The 12144-nt window shown below is 37.0% G+C and overlaps 1 protein-coding gene across 1 annotated transcript in view; it reads left to right on the forward strand.

Moving 5' to 3' along the window:
• The window catches only part of LOC119688557, a 192722-nt gene that overhangs the window by 11762 nt on the left and 168816 nt on the right, over nt 1-12144 (forward strand). Inside the window, exon 3 of the mRNA XM_038103230.1 lies at nt 34-5612. Coding sequence (XP_037959158.1) covers nt 34-5612 — 5579 coding nt within the window. The remainder of the gene's footprint in view (nt 1-33; nt 5613-12144) is intronic.

The raw sequence follows: 12144 nt of genomic DNA on the forward strand, positions 1-12144 counted from the left end.
TCCACCTGATGTAACAAAAATATTCAATTTCAGATCCCGATTCGATATCCGAGCGTGATTTTGTATGTCCACCAAAGAGACCACGTCATTGTGAAGAAGTACAGTCACAACAGTTACCAAATAGCCTTGATGACACTGTAATCTTACGTCGCTACCAACGCAATGCTGGCCTAAGTAATGAATACAATGAGACAAATAACAGTTTGGAACGTTTCTTAACATATGAAAATTCGATGCGAGATAGTTTTGGTGCTAATAATCAACCACAACGTAATAGTACGGGCAGTAGACGTTTCGATGATTTTTATTCAGATTCCGATAGCTTATCCTACCATTCACTAAGTCGTTCATCATCCCTCATACAATTTGAGTCGTTGGAACGGCAATTATTGCTACAAGAGCAACATGCCAGCATGTCTAGCTTAGGCAATTCCTCACCTTCGCTACTAAGTTTCGATGGTGCTAATGTTACAAATAATGAAGATAGTAAAACTGGTGCTAGCAGTGGCTGCAATTCTGGCAGCAATAGTCGCAGAGGTTCGCAAAGTTCATTGCTCAAACGTTTCGAATCGTCCGATGGTCGTTTACATCAGACCTATTTTGATTTAGACAAACTAAATTTCGATGAAGATGAGCATGTGCTATTCCGTGGTGCCAGTAAAACAAATATAATCGAGGCCACTATTGGAGAGATAAAGTCTGATTCAGAATCATCGACCAGCTCAACGCGTAGTTCTTCTGGAAACAGTATTTTAACAGCATCGAAACCTTCTGCAGAGGATTTAACCGACTCTAGTTGTGCTATTAGTACAAAAATAGCGCGCATAACTGCATTTCAACGTGGTGGCAAGAATTCGGCTGAAAATTTATCAGAAGATTCTGGTTACTGCGAGCCATCCACTTTAAGACGCGCTAAATCAAAAAGCATACCGAAAAATTTCGAAAAGTTCTGTGAAGAAGAAGAAGAATTTCAACAACAATACGAATATAAAGAGCGCGATGATATTGCACAACAAAAACATTCCATAAACTATAACACAGTGAACTGTTACGGGAGCACCGCTGCAAATGTTGAGCATAATGAACTTATATGTCAGCCAAAAATAAACGATACCACATTCCTCGTGGAGTCAACTGAATTAACGTTTAACGAACCAAAAACAACAGCATCGTTGCCAGCAACAGCAACAGCATCAGCATCAGCAACAGCAGCATTGCAGCAACACACACAACAACATAGATTATTGCCATTAGACTTGTGCCAGTGTTTTAATAATACTAAAAATAGCCCAACGCGAGAGATTATCGAGCATAGACGTTCATTAGCGCATTCACCATCTCCTGTGTCGTCTGAAGCATCAGGCAGTAGCAGCAGCAGCGCCAATAGCCGCTCAACGAGATCATCCTCTTCATCGGCCTCGACATGCGCTTCAGCTGCTTCATTTACATGGCTACCAATACAAGATCAGCAACAGCAGCATGAAAAACATGCACAACGAGCGGAAAAACAATCTAACGCTCAGCCAAAACAAACTTTTGAGGGACTCCGCCCGACACTACGAAACAGTTTGCCAGACATTCGCGACGCGTTAAGTTCGGAAGTATATTTTTCTTATAGCCAACAACCACCAGCATCTGTACTATTGAATAATAGAAGTAGCTACTTGCTGGAGTACTCAAGTCCAATTATAACAACACCAACTACACCGACGACACCAACAGCGCAAACAATACAAACAGTAACGACGGCGACACACAATACAAACACATTAGACGATTCAGATATATCGACATCATCCGTTTCATCGGCGCATGAACACGATAGTCGCAGCGACGAAACGGACGCCGAAACCACACCAGAAATCAGAAAACGTAGCGTGGGCGTTGGCAATATTGCTAGCAACAGGGTTGGCGGTGGTGGTGGTGGTGGAGGAGGTATTGGTCAGTATAACGGCACACGCATACGAATTTCAAGTGTACCCAACGAACTCGATAAATTAGGACGCAAGAAACGTAGTATTAGCAAAGCGAAATACAATAAAACTCCAACGGAGGAGTGCTGCAGAAGTACAAGTGATAGTTCAAGTATCGAGGAAGAGGAACCCAACTGTGTAAGAATTACACGTAGTTCTAGTTTGTCTGAACGTCGAGAACGCAATTTCCCAAAGTTTGAAGCGAATCAATATCCCGATATTGTTAACGGCACATCACCCCATTCGCAACGCTTGCCCGATTATATGAATGCAAGTTATCAAGATCTGACGTTACTGGACTACACAGGTCGAAAGCCAAATAGCACAAATAAAGAAAACATAGGAAATCAAAAACGCGCGGGTGTCACAAACATGGAGAAACGTAAAAGTGCAGGTGACTATGAACACATCATTTGTAAAGGTAACTTTCTGCTAGATGAGTTGTCTGAGATATTTGATAAAAATGCCTCCATACTCAACGATAAGCATATTGATGAAATCGAGGAAACACACAATTTTCTACAGAATGAAAAGGAAGCAGCATTGCATTGTAGTCCAAAACCACCACCCAGACAGGCTAAGCATGTAAATTCTAAACTTTATGACAGTCCCGACGAAGAGATTAGGCAACAGCACAATTCTACAAATGCAAGTTACTTCGATGCTAATGACCAACCGGATGCACAACTGGTACAACACGTGCAACTAACGATACGTAAGCCGCCAGCACGTCACAAGAATAATCGCAAGTCTGATGCTACAAACAGCTTAGTTGACGATAGTCAACAAGTGCCACAATACACATTCAGCAGTTTTGGTAAGACCTTTGACCAGGATCCCACAAATCTACGCACAAGTTACGCACAGAGTTTGGAAAAGTGCAACTTCGATCCGAAAGAAGTTTCCAACACTGATCTTTCAAAAGTGCGTGCCATACCCAAACGTCGCTTCCAGTCACAAGCCGCAGCAAACAAAAAGAGGAATTTAGTTTCGAGCACACCAAACCTAAACGCTTTTGATCCAGGGGCCGATGACATTGAAGATGATATGTTTGTTTCTAGCGCACATACTTCAATGCATCAATTACCACAATCCCATCAACAAAAACCTCTGGGCATACTTCTAACGGCCGGTTCACGCACTTCCTTTGGCAAAGAGGTCAGCTTTTGTCCAGTCGTTTCAAAATATTCATGGCAAGAGCAATCATCCGAAGAGTGCAATGAACCACAATTGCACCGCCAAGATGGTCAGGAAGAAGATGAAACTGACGATGAGCTATTGGATAATGCGGATGCCACAGTTATTTATAACACAAAAGAGAACCAAAAAATCGCTACACGGTATTATGAAGAACAAGCAACCGAAAAGAGCACAGCACAAATAAGAGAACAACCTAATGTTGAACTGCTAAGAGCCACAATCATTAATACGGAAGAGCAAACGAAGAGAAGCGAACCAAACAATTTAGAAGAGCAAATAACATCGCAAATGGAAGAGAAAAACATCGCAGAAACAACGAAACTCGTTTCAAGCGAACAAGCAACAATGAAAACAATGCACGATAATAACATTGTATCGCCGACAGCAACGACGTTGGTCAATTCGCTTGAAACAGCCACAACTGAAGTTAGTCTCAAACCAACAACGATCGTAGTTGGAACAGTGAACGGTTGTAGTGTCAGTAGAAAAGTTGAAGTTCCGAACGAGTCCCCTACAAATATTGCAAATAATGAAAAACAATCGTCGCGTCCACTTAGTATACAATTACCGATTTTAAGTGAACCGCCCACAAATCGAGCCCATCACATTTTATATGCATCCCAGCAAATGCTGGACAATTTCCAAAGACGCGAACGTGAAGAATACAGTGAAAGTGAAGATAATAGTGTTCTGAATCGTGGTAGTGCCGTTGCTCGTGATACATCGGCCATTAATATTTCCGATAGAAAATCCAAAAGTGTTAGCAATTTACATTTCGGTCAAAATAATCGCAAAAACATGTCGAAAAAAATCGGCAACGGCAGTGACGAGCACGCAACTGCCAGCAGCAACAATGGCACACAAACCATCAAACCGATCAACAATAATAACGAATTGATGAAATCCAAATTCAAAGCCGATGAGAAGCACCCAAATTCCAAAGGTTTTCTATCGCGTTTCGCGAATGGCTTTCGCTTCTCCCTGCGCCGCAATAAGAAGAAGCAATTGCAATATCAAAAGGAGTTGCAGCAACAACAACTACAGTACGACCAACAGGCAAGTGCTGAACATAATGGAAACACCGCAAAAGGTGCACCACAGGTAACATCGAAGAGCACAACCACTGCCTCGAATAGAACCAGCACACCAACAAAAGCCGGCAAATCGAGCGTAAACTCAAATGCGAGTTCAAATGCGAATGTGACTGCAAACACAAGTGATTTCATTTTCATCCCTTTGAAAGGTCCTTTACCTGCAGCACGTGCTACAGCATTAGATGACAGCGGCAACACTGTGCCATATAATAATAATGACCACAATGCCACTGCTTCTACAACAACCACATGGGAAGACTCGAATGCCAGCACAGCCAGTGCACAAAGTGTAAATACAAAAATTGGCGCCAAATCGGGTGTGAATCAAATGCCGCAATCGTCCACAATGAAAGTAACCGGCAAGCCGCCGTTACCAAAACACACACTGGCAGCAGCAACGGCAGCACGTTCCAATGCAGTCACAACCCATCTAGCCCAAAATGGCAATAGTGGTATGATTGGTAATGGTGTTGATATTGGCATACAGGGCGCAGGTCCACATGCGCAGCACCAGCAACAAACCAATTACAATCTTACATCAATGGAAGCTAACGCAAAGGCACTAGCACAAGCAGAGACACAGTCACAGTCACAGTCGCAATCACAGCAGCTGCAGCCACAGCCACAGCTGACAGAACGGTCAGGACAGCTCTGTCAAGATTTTCTTGAAGCCGAATGCTCTTACTACTACGACGATTTTAAGAATCAGTTAAATTCGGGCATGCAAGCTAGCGGTTGTGCCGGAACGGCTCTGGTGCCGGAATTTACATCGCCTTCGCGTGCAAGTGTCTCGCAGAAAACGCAAATGTTTAATAATATGTCTAGTAGGGGCGGTGGCGGTGGCGGCGACGGCGGCATTGGTGTCGGTCGTTACGTTATTAATAATAGTGCCGCTAATCAGTATCAACAACAACAACCACAACCGCAACAATCGCAGCAATCTAAACAATTCAATCAGAGCAACAATTGTAAAATCGGTTTAATTGAAACAAATCTCGATACGCATGAAACGATTATAACGGGTAAAACGCGTTCGTTAATGGATATTGGACCACAGCAGATGGGTGCTACGTCCACGGGTTTTAAATACGGTAAACGCCTCAATGCTAAGACGGCGCTTGTCGGTCATGTTAATAATTTCGATAATGTTTTGCGCGATGATGAGGATAACGATGATGATGATGATGACGATGATGTTTATATAGAAACGAGTGGCTTAGGCGCGGATGGTAGCGGAATGGTTATCAAATCCATAACACCGACTGGCGGTCAAATCGCCTCCGTTCGTAGACCACACAAGAGTATGGAATTCTTATTGGATAAAGAAAACCAGAAAAATGTTTTGGTAAGTCGTCAAAATTTATTTACACAACTTTTATGGCTTGGAAATGCAAATATATGGTATATGCATTTTTTCTCGACACCTCTAATGAGTGCCAAGTGCTTCAGACTTACGATTCCAGTAGGTGAATTGGTAAGGTAGTACGCATAGTATATGTGCGCCGTGTAGTAAGATTTATATAGTGTTGTACTTTTGGCAAATACTCATAATACGAGTACGAGTGCGAGTAAAAAGAGGGATGGTTGGATGATTAGAGAAGAGTTTAAGGAAGGGGTTGTCTTAGCTATTATGCTGGCAGCATGCTTGGCATGTGCTGGTGCTACTGATAATGTTGATGGGTGGCAAGTTTGAAATTGAAATTGATTCACTGTTTTCTGTGTTCAGTGTTCGGGTAGTATACATAATAGGGTGTTTCCCTTGCCTTCGCGTATACACTGACTTCTAACAATGGACTTAAATTTGTGAAAAACATTTCATAGCAAATTGATAACAAAAACAAAGTTATATATACTATTGTAAAGCAAATATAAAAATAAAATAAAAAATTATTTTAATATTAAAAAGAAACTTGAAAAAATTGGGAAAGTTGGGAAAGTTATTTGTTAAAGGATAGTAGTGTGTGTTTGCATTCAATCAGTAGTTCTTCCATTGCTTCATTGAAATTCCAAATTCCTGGTACGTGGTAGGATTTAGTAAGAGTTAGGATTGAGAAATGTTTTCTTTAGACTTTTTGAGGTAAAAAAATGTTTAAATATATTAAACAATATAAAGCTAAAAGTGATTAATAATATAAAAATGATTACGAATTAGACATTTAAGACCACGCAAATATATAGTTCGATTTAAAATAGATTAGTTACTAATAATAATTTAGAGCATCATTATAAAAAGTTGTCTCGGATGGAACGATTTTTAAACTTTAATATTTAAAAGTACATCTCTAAGCTTCCTTTTTTAAGGTTAAATAAAATATATCCTTAAATAAAATTATTTATATATAAATAAAATATAAAAAAAATCTATAAATATCTCTGGCTATGGTGAAACTGCCTCTCTTTCTTTGAAAGACTTTATCCCATTTAATATGTATATATATATTTCAGTTCGAATATACTTTTTTTATTTTATATATATACAATATAATGTATATATTAATTTGTTTAAAGCACTTTACAATATTGGTTATTTTCTCTACTGACATACTCTTACATTAAGACTGAAAAGTTTTCGGAAATTCTCATTTAAAATTCGCGCGCTGTATATTTTTCGATATTTTAAGTTTATGTAGTTTGGCAGCACTGTCCTTAATTTCTATGCCAAAAATGAGCGCGATCTGTCAGACAGTTCGTTTACGGCAGCTGTTGAAACCAGTTCACCTCAGTAGTGCGTTGCGAAATGTCTTCGACGGTCTTACGACCGTCCTGAAAGGCTTTGTACCACTCATAAACTTGAGTTTTCGATAAAACTGATTCCCCATAAGCCTTTTGTAGCATTCGCAACGATTCTGCACACGAAATTCGTTCGAAACACAAAATTTGATGCAAACTCTTTGTTCAATATTTTTTTCCATTGTTTTTTTCGCAACGCACTACTGAGGTGAACTGGTTTCAACAGCTGCCGAAAACGAACTGTCTGACAGATCGCGCTCATTTTTGGCATAGTAATTAAGGACATTGCTGCCAAACTACATAAACTTAAAATATCGAAAAATATACAGCGCGCGAATTTTAAATGAGAATTTCCGAAAACTTTTCGGTCTTAATGTATGAAGAAGTGCACATTTACTTCTTCTTTAATAATTCTTATTACTTCTTTAATAGTATCTATATAATAAAAGTTAAATCGTTGGGCTTCCTTAGTTATTTAGTTGGCCATTATAGATGTGAGTCATCCTTAGCTGCGTCTAGTAGCTGCCACCAGTCAACCCGATTAGTAGCTTACTGTCACTAGTTGGAGGTATCATGTGCCGGAGTACTTTCTTCCATTCGCATGATATAATCAAGTCAGCTAAGATGCTGATTTTTTATGCGCCCAACTATGTCAATGTTGCAATATAACTCATACCACTCCCATAGATCTTCCTCAGACTTTTTCTCTCGAATAATTTAAACGTCTTTTAAATCATTGGGCTCTATTCGATAAAAACGTATGGCTCGTGTTAATAGTTTTTTTACAATCTTAGAGAATAGATTATAGTTATAATGAAACAATTAATAAGGTATTCCTTATAAGACATTAACAAACTTTTTTATGCCAAGATAATTAAAGTTTTCAGTACCTTCATATAGTCTTAATAAAATCACATATGGCCTTAAATATCTTTTACCAAGATATATTGCTTAGTTAAGCAATAGCTTCAATTTGTACGGATTAACTTAAAAGCTCTCTCCAGCGACAGCAGTACAGCTATAAGAAATTGCGTTGTACTATTATCTATTATACAGTCAACAGTCTATACAGTCTATATACAGTCAAACTTCCATAACTCGAAGCACCATTTTGCAAAGAAATGGTTCGACTTTAGGAGACTTCGAGTTAGTGAATTTTTTATTTTTTTTTTATTTTTGAAAGAAACTAGAATTACATTTTAAGACATTTGCTTATATGTTTGCAACCAAATACAGCACAAAAGTTATAGTGAAGTAAAGTATTCGGAAATTAGGATTTCTTATTTTCAGAAAAAAGAGATTCGAATTTATTCAAAGCCTAATAGTGATCATTAGTTGTAGTATCATTCGTTTGCAAATAAAAATTTAGAATTTCGAATGAATCTTCATTCTTGAAAGGCTGATAAACAATTTCATTCATCGAACCCTCATCATCACTTTCCGTTACACTTAGAATCGGATACACTATAATGAGATATATACAGAGCTATAATGCTTAATAATATCGTCATCTGTAGGAAAGCTTGATGTACAAATTTCATTATCAAGTCCAATATAATATAATGATTTAGAGTAGCATTGAAAGTTATATTATTTACTTTACATTTATTTCACTTTTACATTAATTCAAAGTCTTCATCAATGTTATTCAAAATTAAAGGAATATCGTCCTGTTCGTCTCATGTAGAAAATTGATCCATCCCAGCCAACATAAGAAGGAAAAAATCGGAACATTTGGTTTGGGAAAAGGGGCTTCTCCTAATACCAAAATGGATTGATACTTAAAACAAAAATTCGACTTATAGAATGCACTTTCCCATAAAACCCTGTTACCTTATTCGACCTTTTTAGTTCGAGTTATAGCAAATTTGAGTTATAGAAATTCGAGTTCTAGAAGTTTAATTGTAGTAGTTAATGTTATTCAGGTAAGAATTTACTTATTAACTTACTTCAATAGCAATAACAACCCGTTATTGGGTTTCGGCCTGATGCAGCACTCCTCCACTGAGTACGCTTCTTCTCCATTTTCGTACCTCAAGTGCATTTAGCATTTTTCAACTTGTTCACTTCTCCAAGGACACAGTCTAATTCTGCATTCTCTTCCTCTAACTACCAGTTCAAATACTTTTTTCACTGAAGCACTGTTATGCATTCTCACGACATGACCGAGTTAGCAAAGCTCGTACAGCTCGTGCTTTATTCACATGCGGCAGTCGTCTCCAACTTGTTGAGGGCGATGATTGAACGAAAAACTTTACTCTCAAAAACTCCCAGTGCTGCTTTAACATTTTGTGTTAACGTCCATGTTTCTACGTCATATAAAAGCATGTACAGGAAGGATGGGTGGCCTCTAGAGCATAAGTTTTGCCTGTCAACAGAGAGCTCAATTACCTATTGAGCCCATAGTCGCACCTATTGACAATAGTTATTCTTCGTTTGATCTTTAATCTTTAGTTGCCTGGTTAAAATCCTGTATGTGGTAATTATATGTCTATATAATCTATATATGTATATATATATATATATATTATATATATATTCTATAAACCGATTGTGATTTTCATTGCAGCTTATATTTTATTTTTATATTAAGATAACTAAAAATTTCACTTCATCTTTTAAAGACTTCAACACAATAATCTCATTAACAGTTTTCTCTTCAGAAGGAAACATTTGTTTTTTTTTAGTCGAAAAATAAGAATTTTCTTCCTTTTTGACTCACAAAATCTATAGAGAATGCAATTAGTGCTCATAAACTTTGAAATTAGTTGATTAATTTGGTTTTTGTTTGCAACAGCTGTTGTCTTCTCCTACACATTCACATGCTTTAACAGAAACAATAACATCAAGGCTCATACTTAACACTTACCTATTTGGCTTTTACATAATTAAACTGACTTTAATTTATTATCTTTCAGTTTTATTAATAAATTCCTACTTTCGTTATGATTTTGTCTTTTTTACAGTGCTCTTCCTATTGTTCCTATGGCATGGTGCATGGTGTAAAATTTAACACGCATCATACACACACACACACACCCACCCACACGCAACTTTGCCGCTATTGGAATTATGAAAAATTTCGCTTAACTTGTGTTTAACATAACAAAAGAGCCTTTCGACGCTTAAAGGCGTTGATATAAAAGCTAAATCAAAGTCAAATAAAGCAGCACAAATTCTGTTAAGTGTTAATGTAAGGATGTGTATGTTGATTTGTGTGTGTATGATTGTGTGAAACTGTTATGATAACCCAACAGTGATTTAACGAGTAATATGCACCATCACAGTTTCTCAAATTACAGCCACCCATTTTGGTACTTATTTGCTGTTGTCTACTTTTGTTCTTTTTTTTTTGTTTTTGTTTTTTTTTTATTTTTGTTTTATTTTTTTGGTAGAATTTTGCGGTTGCCTGAAAACGTTTAAGTTTTATTGATTTTAAATTGAGTTTGAAGCACGTCGTTGTTGTTGTTGTTGTGCTTTGCATCGCTGTTAAGTGTTTGCAAAATTTCGGACAGGATCTGTCATGTGGAAATGGGTTGAAAGTTGTGGTAGGTTAAAAAGGATACTGAGTACCGAGTAAATTTTCATTTAAATTTAAATGCTTAAATTCCGTGTCGTTTGTTGTTTTTTGGTATAGAGGATAAATACTTTTTTTTTTGAATGTTTAAAATTGTGATTCAATGAACCGAAAACCACTCAAAAGCTTTTCATAAGCATATCACTATTGGTTTGAATAAACAATGGACCAATGCGATAAAAATCAATCAAAACTAATGGATTTTTATTTTATGCACTTAATTTAACGCTTAAAATTTTTATTAGTCATGAACGTTACTTGTCTTAGTTAATTTGTGAAAAGTTGTATTAATGTTATTATTGTAAGAATTCTCTAAGGTCACCTAAGCAACCCAGAACTTAATTTGGTTCAGAGAATTGTGAGTTTGAAAGAACTTAATTAAGAAAAAAAAATGAGTGCAGGGGACTAGCAATATTGCATCATTAAAAGAGATGCCCGTTTATGGCAGTGTACATTTAATATGTTTTTTAGTATTGAGCACGAGCATATCTAGGTTCAAATTTCTCTACTTGAAAGATCTTTATTTGTATTAAAACCTTAACAAAAAAAAAAAATTATTTTGGACTAAACATATTTATAAATGCATTGGAATATATAATAGCAATTTTTGCAGAACTTAGTGGCTTAAGATAGCTTCAGAACTTAGGTGTTTAAGACAGCACCAGAAGTTAAGTGTATGAGACAGCTTCAGAACTTAGTTACATACTCGTGAGACAGCTCCAGAATATGGTTTTTCAACGTATCAACGGCTTTTTTTTGCGAGTGAAAATCTTTTCCCACGGAGTTTGTTTTTGATGTACTGGAATAAATAGAAATGGTTAAATGCGAAATCAAACCTATATGTCAGTTAATCCACTAACTGTTTTGAGTGCTTAAAAAACCATTCGTTTAAGCACATACCCATTGATCCATAATCTTAGTACGTGGTTTGAAGCATCGTCAGTGTATTTCTGAGGTATTCTTTTACGGCAATTCACATAAGAAACTTTTTGAGTTTCTCACAAATTGTATGAAATCGACAGAGAACAAACTATATTAAAATTAACTAGCAATATTTTATATATGCTGGCTAAGTTAATACCTCGAGAGTTCACAACCTTGAAATATTTCTTATATGTTAACCATCTTGCATTTCACTTATTATAGTTAGTATTTTATAACATAGTTATAGCTTTTGCAGACAGTACTGATAATAATAACTATTTCTTATATATTTATTTCTTATGTTTATTTTATTTCTAATCTGTGATATTTTATAAGTAAAGTATTTACTTACCATATTTACTCGCAGTACTCGTGTTCTCCACCAGCGAGTACTGATTCAAACATCTTTCTAGTCGGAGTATTTTCTTTTATACGTACGACGTGATCGAGCCAGCGAAACTGCTGAGCTCATCATTCCAAATAATTGGATGCACGTTGCCAACGGGTAAGGGTTCATATCTTCACCAAATTTTTTATCTCTCCAATACTCCTAACATTTTCCCAGTACTCTTGGTTATTGCCAAGCTTCTGCACCATATAGCTGAATAGGCCTGTTATGAGACTTGTACAGCGCGATTTCTTTTTG

This window comes from Teleopsis dalmanni, chromosome X (genome assembly GCF_002237135.1).
Source record: "Teleopsis dalmanni isolate 2A chromosome X, ASM223713v2, whole genome shotgun sequence".
NCBI classification, from domain to species: Eukaryota; Metazoa; Arthropoda; class Insecta; order Diptera; family Diopsidae; genus Teleopsis; species Teleopsis dalmanni.